The following is a 15,900-nucleotide window of genomic DNA, read 5'->3' on the forward strand; positions in this document are numbered from 1 at the left end:
AAAATCCAAAATATCACACCTAAATGCTAAAGCATAAGGGAAATAAAGCGCCAAGTAGAAATCTGCTGCGGTCTCAGTTCTGGTGACGTCCCACCATGACAGTGCTCCCCCAAAGCCTTGGCTGCCAGATCTGAGTATTTTCTGAAGTCCTAAAGTTAAACACTCCTCATCAAAACTGTCTTTTTTTTTTTTTTCACCCAAAAAGGAAAGATTAAAAATAACAGACAAGGGAGATAAGGAAGGGAGACTTGAAAGTCATTTTTATCATAATAGCTGGCAAACACACATAATTAGATTCTGATAGCGAGGAAAGAAAGCAGACTGTGTTTACAGCAACTTTAAATCAGCAAGTTCTGTTCAAGAATAAAGAGCTGGAATCCGCTATCTGACGATTGCCATTAACGTTCTAGACCTGACAAACTGCTCCCGTGCTCAACCATTTCCCCGGCTTCCTCCTATCTCGGTTGGCCTAACAAAAGATATTTCTTCTCCCTACAAGCCTTGGCTTTCATATCCTACTACCCGATAAATAATGGGCAGAGAGAACACAGATTTCTATCTTAATTTTAAAAGGAAAATTTGTGTGTCCTCCCCAAGGACTAACTGAATCCTATTAAAAGAAACTCAACCTTTTGCTTTTAGAGAGCTTTCCCAGTAGCTCCTCGGTACATCCATGGAAACCTGAGATCCTTCTGCCATATAGGATGCCTTAAGGAAAAATGACGGTGCCATTGGTGGCACCAGGAATCTTTCCAGGAACTAAAAAAGAATACTAGCATAGGTGATGAGTAATTAAAAAAATACTAGCACAGGCAATATTTATGGAAAATAACTCAGTTATCTTTACAGCAGCATTTGTAGCAACAACTGATGAGGAATTTGCTTTGCTACAGATATAAATGATGTTGAGCTTCATCTTTGTAAAGAAACAGAATCCAAACTCATCCTTTCTCACTGGAAATTAATTAAAAAGTTGGACTTTGTTGTATTTGTCAGCACGGGTCCCAGCTTTAAAAGCTATTAGTTCTATTAATTCCATCTTATTCTTGCTTATAAGAAATTTAGCTACAGCTAGGGGGTGGCTTTACAAATTAGCAAATTAGCAAATTTTACAAATCGGCAGCAGCGATGGGGACATGCACGGCCCCGCTCCCCTTCGTCCTCTCCTGTTCTGAGTCAGCTTCCCAAAAGCAACACCACTGTTGCTTTGACAGAAGTCCTGCAGTCCCATGGGAACACGCTGAAAGAATGAGCGATAGGCTTGGTTTAAGGAAGGTCTGGAACTTATTGCTGCAAAACCACGCACGTAAAATGAGAACTCTGAAAAGGGGAGGGCGCTGCCCGAGTGCTGAGACAATATTACATACAAAGGAAAACGAGTTGGGTGCTTTTATTGCTTTTCATCGGGTTCCTGTTGTTAAATGAATACAATAAAGTGTGTTTGCTATGTCATTCATTCTGCTAATTGCCATACATACAGCTGAAAATAACGCTTCAGGTTTTCCAAATAAACAGAAAACCAACACCCCAGCAAAAGGCGCTGCTCAGGCAGCAGGGCAGGGGCAGCAAGCAGAGCTGTTCTCACGACGAGGCCAGATTCTCAGCCTCCAGTGAGCAAACATCACCTCGTGAAATAATCACACAGCTCCTACCTGCTGGAAAGGGAGCGGGGTGAGAGAAGAGACGGAGGGCTGCAATTATTACTTCTGTTTTAAAATACTGGAGGTGCTCAGGTAAAGATGCCTGGAAGACGATGGGGTTGTCTAATCAGATGCAATGCAGCTGTGATAAATAAACAGGCCCTGATGAACGAACAATCTTCCTTTGAAGGCTGAATCACAATCCTGAGACACAGATCAGCAAGGGTTTGCTCTGATGATGCTATTTATGTTGTGTGAACACTAAAAGGTGGCGAAGAGTCATTTTTGGCATTGTCTCACGTTCAAAGAGAAATCTTTTTGAAGTTCGCTCAAAGCCCGGTTACTTCCCCAGCACTTCCACACTTCCCAGAGATGCATTAGGATGTCCCAGTGGCAATTACAAACTCTGGGACTTAATGAAATGATCACTTAGCAATGCCTCTAATCCAGCTGACCTGTGTGAATACATTTCAAGATGTCATCCAAATGCAAACCTCCAAGCTTTGTGGGAGGCATTTATGATATTTCCAAAAGGAAAAGAGAGGACTTTCTGTTGTCTCTGCCCCTTCACTGCTACCTTCATGTGAGATTTTCCTCTAATTAAGATGCTGCTTTGTACTGAGAGCACTCAGGGCTTCGGGGATAATTTACTGTACCTGTATGTGCTTGGACTTATGCCCCATGCTGGGACTCACAGCAAGGAGCTGCTCCTCACTGGTTTCAGACTAACAGACCACAGTAAGCCGCCACAGCTCTACATCCATTCAACTTCTTGCAGCCCAGGATGGCCAGCTTACCCTGCCACAGAGGCAGAAACAGCTTTGTTTTTATAACAAGCCTTCTCCCACACTTTTCCATGATCCTGGATGCTGTGCACTACTCGAGCTCCCAGCCTCGAGAACCCAGCACACTTTTCCAGCCAGCCTTAACAGCATTCAGTGGAGCAGAGAGGCAGTGAGCTCTCCCACTGCACAGCCCCATCCATGGGCTCATCCAGAATTTAGCCCAATTATCGGCTGCTGCTGCTGAGGTTCACTGTTTGAAGCATTATTGTATAGCTAGGATAATACACTGCATTCATGAGGGTTTTCTATGTGTCACACAGACATTTTATTGCTGAAAACTTCCCTCACTGTAGAGACACTGCCCAAATCCTGACTCCTGCATGCTGGGTACATCTCATCAGCATCCTCCCCAGCCCAGGTTGCAGAAACGCCCACCTCAAACCCAGCAGCACCTCTCTTCTCCTTGCAGCAAGCTTCCGTGTTCACAAACCCTTGTTTCTCCGTACAAACGTCTCTGGCAATGGATCATCCCTCACTGACACGGGTACCAACAGAGTCAGACGTGCTGATAACAGCTGAGAGGCTGCACAGGGCTGCTTCCAATTTCTGGCTTCACTGACTTTTATCCTAGGGAGTAAAGTTTGCCATGATGTTGATTCTGCTAAATGTGCTTGATGAACTTATGTACTTAATGGGCAATAAGGAAGAGTTGAAACTAAACAGGACTTTTATAGAATTTAAGAAAAACTAACAATTTTAGGAGAGTAAATAGGGGGGAAGAAGAACGAATACTAAAGAAAAAAAACAAAAACAAAAAAAAAAAAAAAACAGAAAACTTAGAATAGTAAAAAAAAATCTAACAAGTAATTCTGAGAAAAAAAAATTGTTGTTTAAAACATTCAAATATGAAAAGCAAAGAACAAACGTTATAGGCAGTTCACATCAAAGAATTTCAATGGCAGAAGCAAAACAAATAGATGAAGGGTCATTGCATACTATTGTCACCTGCTTTGTAGTTGCAATGAGAAGCTAAATTGAAATCTTGTAAGAAGTGACATTTGTAAAGACTTCCAATTCTGCAGATGGAAAGCATGACACTTTTTTCCCTTGTACTTTTTATTTTCCAAGCAAGAGCGTAACTTTATGCTATTATATAAAGGTGGATATCATCTATGGCCTTCCTACCAACTATTTCACACAACAAACCCCAGGAATGGTCGTTTACTGACAACCCAGCAGAGCTGGGCCAATGTGCTGAACAAACTTAAAAGCCAGGCTCCAATTTACCCTTTTGAAGGAAGAGGCTTTGAAATTCATAGGCCCTATAGGTCCAGCATCACTTTTCACACATATTAATTTCATTCTGGTAAAATATGGAACTTGATGAATTCCACAGTAAGTGCCCAATGGTTTTATATTTGATTAGAAATTGCAGCTGGGCAGGGATTCAGCCCTGACGAATGGCACATCTTTGGGGACACTTTAGCACACAGAAGGTAGAAGTTCAGCAGAAGAAAGGCACATTTTAACCTCACAAAACTGAACGATAGGCAGTGACAATAAGACATACCACTTGGAAAGGAGAAGGAGAGGAGGACAAGATATGAGAACCACACTTGTGCTAAATGCACATGGTGCCTGTCCCTTCTACCCCATCCCACAAGCAAAGCAACTAGCAATGGTTATGCTGCCTTACAGCTATATGCAAAACAATGAACTGCTCTAATATTCTCCTGAAGATCTCATCAAACAATAAACAAGCAGCATGGCATGGATAAATAACTACTGCCTCGTGACAAACAAGGAAATATTTATGGAAGGCTATTAAACTTGGATTACTTATCTCAGACTGGAGCACTTTCAGAATCGCCAATCAGCTCTGCTGACTAAATACATATTTACAAATGCTTTAACTGTTTTATTTACCCAACGGATCAAAATGGCTTATTCATTCTATTCTGGTTCTATTTTGGTCTACCAAGTACAGTAAATGTGCTGTTAGGTGCATAATAAAAACCCTTCAGAAAAGTAATTGCATTACCTTACACACACTAGATTTTTCTCTCCCAAACACCGAGAACAACCGGACCATTTTACAGACTCATAACTTCCTATTAAAAATATACTGACACTAATCACCGAGCTGAAGTCTTGCTTAGAAATGTAATGTCTGAAAGGAACTTTTACCACTTGCAGCAGAACCCTCTCAAAAGCCACTTATTTAAGCACTGTGTTTGCTACAGAAGCACCCAGGTTCTTGGCTATGGCACCAACCCCCCGGCACAGGTCACTCTCCACCCGTGGGCTTTGGTGACGATTTGTTGGTGCCCTGACAAAGTCAGGCAGCCCCAGGAGAAAATACGAGGGCAGTATCAGCACCTTCCCTGCTGAAAACCCCACTGCTCCAGCTCGCACCACCCAGGCTGATGCTCAACACCCCTCACAGGTGAAGGCCACAGGCACCTAGCTACAAGTGCCTGAACTAAGAGAGCGTGAAGAGGGCAATTTGTGTCTTAGTTTATCTCATACTTGGGCAGTAAGTTAAAGCACTAAAAGTATTAACTTAATTGTTCTGCCTTATGGTAAAAGCTCAGTTTGGGAAGAAATGGCATATTGAAACCTAGTAAGTCTGTAATTGAAAACATACCATGTCCTTACACATTAAGCAGCCCAGCAGCGCATTTAAAATCGTGACTCAAAAACCTGATTAAGCTCATAAGCGATGCTGGACTTTGGGCTTTCTGGCTGGAAGTCTGCAGAGATGCTTATTTTGTTAATTTCTGAGACATGCTGGAGAAGCTGACTTGTTGAAGAGTATTTACATACTACACTCTACTGCCTTTATCAGAAACATCTGCTGCCGGTTTTTATTTAACCCTTACAATAGAGCTTTTTTTAACTGCTTCTCTGGAATATCAAGGTTTCCAACAAATTTGCACCTTTTAGTGTTGTGTGCAAGCAGCGTACACCCTCTCATTATGGGGAGAGACTTCCATACCCTGCAATACTCTGTGTATGAACAGCATTTGACTTCCAATAATTCACCAGCAGATCTGGGCAGCCGGGGAGGCCCCAGCTGTCTGGGGGTCAGCCAACATGACTCCCATCCACAACAAGGGCAGGAAGGAGGATCCGGGGAATTACAGGCCTGTCGTTCTGACCTCGGTACCCGAGGAGGTTACAGAGCAGATCTTTTTTAGTGTCAGCACACAGAGGACAAGCGGGTGATAAGATGCAGCCAGCATCGGCCCATGAAGGGCAGGCCCCGCCTGACTGATGTGATCACCTTCTGTGATAAGGTGACCCACTTAGTACGTGAGGGAGATGCTGTGGATGTCGGTGGCCTAGATTTTAGTAAGGAATTTGGTGTTGTTTCTGCAGTATTTTCCTGGAGAAACACAGCTTTAGCCAGGTGCTCAGGTCACAGGGTGAAGAACTGGCTGGCAGGGCCCAAATAATCCCCATGACCAGGCCTGGGGCCAGCCAGCCTCCAGCAGCACTCCTCGGGGCTCAGGATGGGGCCTGGTTTGTTTCACATTTCCATCAGCAAGCTGGATGAGGGGATCAATTGCACCCACAATCAGTTTGTGGATGATACCAAGCTAGGCAGGACTCTTGAGCCATGTGAGGAAGGTGCTGCTGAGGGTCCTGGATAGGCAAAAATCAATGGTACGAGTCCAAACGCTGACACTGTACAAGGCTAAGCACAGGGTATCTGAGACACGTAGCACAGCCCTACAGGGCATGGTTTAATGACAGAACTCAGGAGGTCATTTTGATGGTTACACTTGGTCTTGAAGGTCATTCACAACCCGTACAATTCCACAATTTTAGCATAATTACGTGAAATATTTATTTCTCACATGAATAGCAACACACCACCCAGAACAACAGCCAACGTACATGGAAAAATCTCACTTTGAATTTCAACCTGGCTGCTGCTAGAGATGTTTAAGTCAGCACAGACTGTTTGTCTGAAAATCTATCCCTCTCTTAAGGTCAAGTCATCTTAAAAGACCAGTGTAAGCCCGCCATGCTCTGTGGGTCAGGTTGAGAAGAAAAGTGCTTCCAGAGGGGGGAAGATGCAGCCAAGACAAGGTGTGTAATTAATACTGGTATCTTCTAAAGGAGTGATTAGTGTAACTGGAAGAAACGGAGAGGCTAGCGGAATCAAGGAATGCTAGGGGACTGAAAAATGCTTAGTTAGTTATCTCTTGGGGAAAGACAGGCAATTTAGAGGCTGTGGAGCACAGAGATTATCAGATGAAAAAAAATGAGGGAGAGAGACCCATGAAATAAAACTAATCTATTAAGTCTTCATCTAAATTGAGGGTTGAAGGTGACCAGGAGGCCAATCCATCTCAGTTCGGAAGGAGCAAGCAACACCACCAGCACAGCCCCACAACGTGTCCAGACAGCTCTTCTGCTGGGGGGCCCATGGGGTGCCCCTACACGCTGTGCTGGGGGCACTGGGCAGACTCTGCAGAAGCGTCCCAAAAGGAGTGGCACTTGGCATTTTCCAAGGGAGAAAAAAAAAAAAAAAAAAAAGACCACCCTCCTTTTAGCCCCAGGAAATATGCTCATTTTTCTTGTGAGGTTTCTAAATAGCATCCAACCTGGAAGGCAAATGCCTCCTGCTCATCAATTCACGTTGTGTTTCCTGCTGCTTCCTGAGCATGGAGGTATCTTTTTTGCATGCTTTTGACTTAAAATTCTTGTGTAGCCTGAAGCTAGAAGTTTGTTCAAGTAAATTCTGCTTTGATGTTAACTGTTCCGAGAAGCTTGGTTGATCTGCATCTTTTTCTCCTCCTTTTTCTAGTAAATTTCCTCTGCATGAAAAGAGATCAAACTTGACTGATACCCCAGCTGTTCCCCACATTAGGGACTAGGATGGCTTCAGTGGTGTGACAGGGATGAGCAGGGCTGCAATGGGCAGCACAGTGGCCACCAGCACAACAGGCTCATCCTGCTGCCAAACCAGCACTGTTCATTCTACATTCAGATGAAAAAACAGATGCCTTCAGGCACATCCAGCTTCAAAACTCTATACGGGGATTATGAAGAACAGCAGTATGGAACACATATATGTATGTTTTCCTGCATCTCCCTCTAAATTCTCACAAAGTTAGTTTTCTGGCTTAACTCCATTTTCTGCTTCTCCCCATCCAAGGAGGTGAAGCCTGGCCACTACCCTAAGCTTGCCTACAAGCTCCTTCTCCTGTGCTACTGGTAACAGCTGCCTGGTTTCCTGCTGCTCAAGTTTTTGCTGCAGCTCCTTTGGGAGCATCATTCTGCAGCTCTAACAAAGCCAAATACTATATTTACTTCCCCAACATTCATGCCCACTCTGCTATGAGCAGAATTTATTCCTTCTGCCCTAAAGTACTTAAAAATAGAAACTGATGTACCAATTTACAACAGCTTTAAGCCTGCAAAGCTCTTCTGCTTCCAGCAGTAAGACAGTTGGGTGTGCAATGGGCTTCCTACGTTTACTGGCAACGTTAGGCTAAACCATAGCTGCACTCACATTTTCAGAAGTAATCCACATGAATGAAAAAACAGTAATTTGGGAGTAAAAGATTACCAGCAGGATCAGCACTGCTTCATTGAGACAACTCGAGCTCCCTGGCTGAACTGCAATTCCCCACTCGTGTTGGCAGCCACACATCCTTGTCCAGAGCTCCATGTGTGCACAGTACCATCTGCACGGTGAGACTGCCGAGGAGCATCTCTATTACTGTTTAATTTACTGCACCTAACACATCAACAAATGAGTTGATTATCGTGGGTTCTTCCCTATCTGCATGGTTTTACTCCCTCTGTTAACTTCTGTCACCTAGAACCACAAAATATATCTAATTATAATTAAACGCCATTGCTGATATGTGGGAGTGAACAATTTTGCCCACTCTCCACCCCTAATTTGGATTAGCCTGCCTCTACAATAAAATACAAGCTGAAAAATGTTTTGAGCAGTTTCTTGGAAAGATTTTTACCCTCATTTCTACCTATTCCCCTGCTGACGCTGCAAAAGTAGGTATCATGTATGTGAAGAATGATCAGGTGGGATTCAATGTTACAAAATGTACAAAAATGCTGAGGGGCTGCAGTTTAAGCTTAGAAAAACAAGAGTTTAACATTAATACGCTGACCTAAATATCCATATCCAGTCAGATTTCCATTCATTGGAAACATTCTCTCGATTTTTCAGGGCATATAAAAATTTCTATGAAAATTAAAAGAACAGATGGATGAAGACATGAATCTTTGCTTAAAGCAAAGAGTAATTTTAAAAATCAGCACAATAAACAAGGAAATTGTTCTTGTGATCCTACAAAACAGGTATTTTTAACATAGCCTTTCCTCTGAACATCTGAAGCACATCCCAAAGCTAAAGCTGGTATGTTTCTGAACGTGCCAATTTTATATGCATGTAGCATACACATACAAATGTGCACATTTGTGTCATGTAATCTGGACATCATTTGGATTGCCCAACAGCCACAATCATAGGAGCACAGCTGTTTCTAAAGAGCAGTGCAGTACAGTCACGGTTACTGATTTGCCAGGGGATGTTAAGGTACAAAAACAAGTTTATTGGACTCTAGCAATAGGAAAAGAACAATGGCATAGAAAATTAATAGGTGATTTACTACAGTAGTAATTACAGCTGATCACTTCATTGTGTTCCTGAAGGGTCTGAGGAGAGAAACTTGCCATTCCTGCCAAGTTTTGAGAGCCTTTCATCTTCCATGGAGAGGAGGAAATTTGAAATGTGCAGAAGGAAAGGACAAAGTCAATAGAATTTCTAAAGGGCATTACTGTTTTATAACCATGAGTTGTTTTTTCATCTAAGGCATAAGATGCAATGTCAAGTGGCAAGCAATGAAATATTTCTTAAGCTGTTGGCTGGATCTTCCATCACTAATTGATGCAGCTCCAGAGCTTGCAGTAAAACCACGGCAACTTGGGTGTGCTGTTCTCTTGTTCAACACTGTGATTAGTAAACTCACTACAATGAGGAGGATCATGTATCATTAATAAACACAAAAAAAATACAACAGGACTTCCACAATACAGAGCTTGTGAATGCTTCAAAGAAAAGGCTTTATCCTTTTAATGCTAAACAGATAGTTTGTATTTTTATGGTAGTTTGATGTCATCTGTCTGAATAAATTTGGAGTTGCAACTCATTTAAGATTATATGGACAAACAGAGTGGAAGCAATCTGCTTGAACATTTCTTGGCTGAATGGTTTAAAAAGCAACTTTTGACACTAATTTGTTGAATGGATGATTGTGAGCAACAAAAACAAATTAAAAGTTAAGTGTTTCAGCTAGATCCTCAGCTAATAAAAAGCACTGGTGGTCCATTAAATTGTGTGGCTTTGCTCATTTGTGTCTGCTGAATATCTGCCTCTATACTTAATGTGACTATCCATACACTTAGCCATACAGTTATACTCTGCCTGCACTTCATTCTTAGTACTGAGCATCTTTTATTCCTGCACTTCCAACAGCAGCAGGAGCATTTGTCAGCTCCAGAAGTCACAGAATTAGTCCTTATGTGCTTGGAATAGTCAGGACTGCCACCAGAGACCCCTTCTGCTGCACGTGTAGAATTTGATAGATATGAATGTACATGGCCTTTACATGCTTAAATTCTGTGATCCTTAATTTACAGGAACAGATGAGCATCATATGTTCATCTATACTCATTACATAGTAAAAAAACTCACTCATCTTTGAAATGAAGTCCTGCCGCTGTCAAGCCAAATGCTCACAGGCTTTCCCTTCAGAGCTTGGTCTAGCACTTCTGAATTGCTGTAAGCCTTTTAGCCTCCCTGTTCTCCGCTGCATGCTGTTCTCTTTCCTTTCCACTAAATACATGTCGTGTCCACCCAGTCAGCACAAATTGCTGCATTTCCTGACACCCTGTTCCTGTTTGCCGTGTCCAACCTGTTCTCTTGCACCTCTGCACTGCCCTATGCTGGACAGCTGATGTAAAAACACAAGTTAACATGCTAACACCTGAAACCAGAGAGCTGTACACCCAGACACGCCCAGCCAGGTCAAATCCCACTCATCTCCAGTGAAGGGAGCTCATCTGCTCAACACACACTCACTGGGGTGCCAGCAGATAGTAAGGGAGACAAAAACAATCTAGAAAACAAACATCACAGAAGCCAATACTGCATCCTCTCTGCAAGAACTGCATGGGGTGTGGGTGTATAAACATATGGAGTAAATAATGGAAAAGTATTTAGATAGAAATGGAATAAGAAAGAAATGGTTAGTTGGAAAAAAGGTCTGCCTCCTCTAACTTGCCCCCTGATTCGAGTTTAGAAGAGTAATAAAAAAATATCATTCAAACCCTGTGCTTATTTACCACATGCTGGTTTCTTGTTTTTCCTTTTAAACCCAGCATCACAAAATCTGGTGCCTCATAACATGTTCTGTTTTCCATTACAGGAGTATAATGCGGATGTAAACTGCAGTGGGTTATGTTTGAAAGCAAAATTTTGACTTAATGGGATTAAACTGAATATAGGAAAAGTGTTGTTGCAGCTTCTAATCAACTACCAGAATGAGTTTTTTTGTTTTGTTTTCAGTTCACAGAGAATCTTTAGTCTAAAAGGAGAATATTCAAACACCAGCTAGGCAGCCCAGGAACAAAACAGCTCTGCAGCCATTGCCACTTAAATTCAGAAAGAAATCAGTCTTCATACATCACAGTGGAAGATGGCTGCCAGCTGCAGTCAGGGAGGCATCTCCCCTCTGTACCACAGCAATTAAAAGATCATGTAATTACTGTTCATCTAGCGCCCATGGAAGTCAAAGGAAACCATTCATCGACTGTAATGGGCTTTGGAGCAGCTTCAAAATTTCTCCAGCATTTGCAGTCCTGATGCTGGAAACCAAATGCATCCCAGTTTAACTAGGCTCATCCACAGCTAGGAGTGTTTTCACATCTTTCTTTCATCTAATATAAACACAGCCCTGTAAGCCCAGGCACAACTGACCATCAGCATCAATTAAATGGACTATTTGTTGAAGGAAATAAGTACAGTGAGTCAGTGTTTACACATGGACCATTCAACAATCCAGGCTTTTTTTTTCCTTTGAAAGAAACAAACTTCAATCTAACAAAATCAAACCTTTTGTCCAAAAGAGAAAAAAAATTCTGAAGAGTGTAAGCCAGGATTGCCCCTTGCTTCAGCAAAAGTTTTTAATTACTCTTGCTCATCCATGACTACAGGATAAAAGAAAACAGGGCATGCTTGCTACATGTTCTTTTTTGTGGTAGTTTGTTAGATATTTTTAAGTTTCATTTTTCAACTTTTTCCAAATTCAACTCTTCCACCAGGGACAAGGAACAATGTTCTTCCTCCTTTCCAAAAAGAAACTCTCCACCCTTCAACCTCTTCCAGTCCACTCCGGTTTCTTTAGGAAAAAAAACATTATCCATACAGAAGTTACCATTCTATAGAAAAAAATAGAAAAAAAAAAAAAACAGATCTTGCCATGTAACAATTTAAATCCTTTTGTGTGCATAAACATTTTTACTCACCTGATATTCTTTTCTTGCCTGAAGTGGTACCTGCTCTGCAAACATTTTAATACTCATCAGGCTTCTGAAGGAGGCTTTTGTTGAATTATTTCACAGGAACTACTGAGGACCAACTCCACAGAGGGAGATCCTTAGTCATTGCTGAACGTGCCCAGACAGCTTGGTGAATCCACAGCTTTTAGTGACCAACAGGTATTCACCATGTTAGCATTTCCTTTTTGCACTTCCAAGTAGTCTCCAGCCCTTCAAACACCTGTTTTTCTGAAGTAACATTTTCAAAGCACCTTCATAACCTATAAACTCAGACTTACTTTCAAAAATTGCTATTTGAATTCTTAGAAATTCTGGTTACCTTCATTCAAAAGCAAGCTATGAAGCTCCAAATCGTGTCTGAAGTCAGTTCTTTTGCAAAGTTTTGTTCATTAAACCCATTTACACCAGCACAAGACTGGACTCAATCTGTGTCAATAATGAATTGCACCACACACTGCACAGCTAGAACAATGTCTTGACACCTGTGAGGAAGAAATGTTCTTTGCATCTCAGAGCCACTTTAACAACCAATGGTCCCTCCTCAGTTTAACATTGATAGAGCTCTAATAAAATGGGATTTCTTCCCTAAAAAAAAAAATGGAAGTTTAGACAAACTCATGCATGCTGGAAATCTAAGCTAACCAGATTTTGCCTTTGCAACAGCTATATGTTTAAATTGTTCAAGTCCTTCTGCTGTCTCACCCTCAGCGGGCAATAAAGCTCCTGTCTAGAGACCTGTGTTCACAGAAAAAACAAAACAAAACAAAAACAAACAAACAAACAAAAAAAAAAAAAAAAAAAAAAACACACAGAAAAGCCAAGGGATTATTTGCCCAGAGGACAAGAAGACAGAGGACCTGACCTTTCTATATACACAATAAAACAATGGTAGTTAAAACCTCTTTACATTATACTGAGACAGATGAGGCAAACAACTGCATGATCTGGAAAACATCTGCTAAACAAAATCAATGATAACCAGAATGAGCTCTGTGATGGCCCATACTCACCCAGCTGCCAGGAATCATCAGTGAGCTGCTCACAGCAGCAATTAGTTACTAATGCAGAAGTTTGCGGGGCAGGACCTGTGCTCAGAGCACCTGCACAACTTGTGTTCAACACTGCTATGCCTTGGAGTGGATTTCCAGCACACTGATGCATGGAAAGACTTCTCAGCCTTTTCTCTCTAACATGTTCCAGGGTCAGAGCTTAGATCACACCAGCACCCAAACTTTGACTTGCATGCCCAAGCCTGTAATGCCATTCCACTCTGAAAAAGCAACTTTTCATTGAAATACATCTACAAGTTGCTACACGAAGATCTGTCAGGTGAGTGTTAGGAGGCAGTCTTTGAAACCTGGCAGCAGTATGCTTTTTCAAGTCTGTAAACTCATGTTTGTTTTAAGAAGTCAGTGTAAGAATACTCAACACCAACAAGCACATTGAAAGAAAAATTCCTCCTACCTTTTCTTCTTGTGACTTCAAACCTTCCGGATTCCTATAACGAAAAAGAGAATTTTTGTGGCTTGGTGTTTTTTTTTGAAAAAACACAAGAATTGTTCAAAGGCAGCATGAACAGAAACCCCTAAAAGCATTAGTCATTGTCACAGAGATGCATCTATGAAGCTCTGCACAATAACTGAGTAATTACAAGTATACATTTCAGTTTGTCCATAAATATTTAATGGATTAATATATCACCTGAAGTGATTCATCATTCCACAACAGGTTACATGGTAGAGCGCGGTATCTTACTTTAAATGGATTTTCTTCTATTGTTAAATGGAAACAGCTATAAGGGGTTTTATTATTAATACAGCAAGATTTTGGAATTGAGGGAGAAGGAGCAGTTGTGGGTCTTTTTAGCAGAGACTGTCGTGAGTACCTGAATAATTTCAAAATAATCAGACTACTCATGCTCATTTCAATATTTGCACAGCCACATTATCTGCCCTGTTTCTTGCAAAGCATCACTACCACCTCCAGTCAGAAAACTTTAAAAAACACATTGCTTAGAGTCTCAAAGGGCATTGCATTCCCAGACAACACTATCTACTTACACCAATGGTGAGACTCCAAAGGAATAAATATTTAATTCCAAGTGGGAAAGTTATTTATGGATTAATTACTAATGCTTATAATTTCTACCATTCCAGTTATTTCTTGCAACCAGTGGTGAAGATAGAGGAATCTCAGAGGCCTCTAGAGGACCATCCTCACACACCACTTGCCCTGCGTCCCACTGACCTGGACACTGCCCACTCATGCAGGATCAACCCCACCGAGCACAAACCTGGAGCTGGAAGACCCCGAATACATCCTGGCAGACACCAGCACAGCCTGTGCTGCCACAGGCACTGGGGATGCCCATGAGGTGGCAGTGACAGTGCCAGCAGCTGCTTCCCACTGGGCCTCAGGACCGTCCTTCCTGCATTCGATATACCTCAGAATCAGCTTGGCTCTGATTTGGTAATCTGCTCCCAGATTTTAAAAGCTACTTTTTCCCCACTGGTGTCCCCTACAGCAGGGACACAGGAAACAGAAGCAACCTCTCCAGCTCCCTGCCAAACACTCGCTATGCAGATTTTTACCCCCGTGGATATGCCTTATTTAACTTCATTTCATTCCCTTCGTGCTCACTGGTCCCAGATGTTTATTTACCTGAGAATGAAATAAAAATAATTTTTTCTCCTTTTGATAGGAAAAAAAAATGGCCTTCCTAGACATCTGAGCTTCATCCCACCTGATGCTTATTATGGTTTTATTTGTGCTCTGTTTTCACTTAAAATAACTCCCTGCAGACCACGCTTAGACAAAGGGAAGTAAAACAAAGTGCTGTGCATCTCATCAAATCTACCCACAGCCCTTTCTGCATTAGTGCTTTGCCATGGGGTAACAGAAACCAGAAATCTGCTACTGGAGCATGTGATAAAAATAGAGCTTTTCAAAGTAACAGAAGATAGAAATAAACCAAGGAAAAACAGCTCCTGAAGTAACAGCAGTACCTGCTCGGCTAACAACTGCTGGCCTCACTTCCCCAGCCTGGGACCCAGGCAGCATCACTTCAACCAAAACAAGCCGTTTCACTACAGGATTCAATATTTCTCACACAACACACGCTATGTAGCTTTAGCTATTCATTTACTACCTACAGAAATGCTCCTTGTTGTCTTGTCACCACAGGACCCCAGCACAGTCCCAGCTCACGGCCTGGGTACAGCCCAGCCGAGGCCTGCACCAGCCCAGGGCCGAATCCCACCACACATCTCCTGGGCCTGCTCGGCTCAGTCCTGGTGACAATTTTATATTTTATCACCATTTGTGCATACACAGAAGAGGCAGCTTCTCTCTCCGGTCTTGAAAACAAGTTGTTTTCTTATCAGAAAAGTAGTAGGATCAGGAAGGCAGAAAGGGGCTCCTTGCCATCCTCCAAGCCAACCGAGGGGGATAAACAAAAAAACAAGTTGGTATTTATAAAAACACTAAGTTATCATTCCCCGTAGGATTCTACCTCAGTGATCTCAAGAAATATGGGAAATGGCAGTCAGGATTAGTACAGACTTCAAAGCATTTATCCTCTTTAGGCGGCAAAGCTCTGAGCTGTGCAGACAGTTACACTCCAGGGACCTCTCAAAGCTTTTCAAAATATTAGTTTAAGAGGTGGGGCCCAGAATGAAAAAATCCAGATACAGCCTGATATCATTAAGCCCGTGTACGTGTAATATGTGCAAAAGGGAAGAGTACTTTTAAAGTTCCCCTGGAGTCCCTCACTTTAACAAGCTGCTTGAATACTCTGCAGTTCAAAGGCTTAGAAACACTAAAACTAATTACAACTATTACATTGATCAAAAGAAAAAAAGACAATCACACGC

The 15,900-nt window shown here is 42.0% G+C and overlaps 1 protein-coding gene across 2 annotated transcripts in view; it reads right to left on the reverse strand.

Annotated features, from left to right (window-relative positions):
• The window catches only part of FSTL4 (follistatin like 4), a 368,576-nt gene that overhangs the window by 177,390 nt on the left and 175,286 nt on the right, over positions 1 to 15,900 (reverse strand). For both annotated transcript variants that reach the window (XM_084535690.1, XM_084535689.1), the window contains exon 3: positions 13,493 to 13,526. In XM_084535690.1, the coding sequence (XP_084391816.1) occupies positions 13,493 to 13,526 (34 nt within the window). The remainder of the gene's footprint in view (positions 1 to 13,492; positions 13,527 to 15,900) is intronic.

Source organism: Aythya ferina (genome assembly GCF_964211825.1).
Source record: "Aythya ferina genome assembly, chromosome: 14".
NCBI lineage: Eukaryota > Metazoa > Chordata > Aves > Anseriformes > Anatidae > Aythya > Aythya ferina.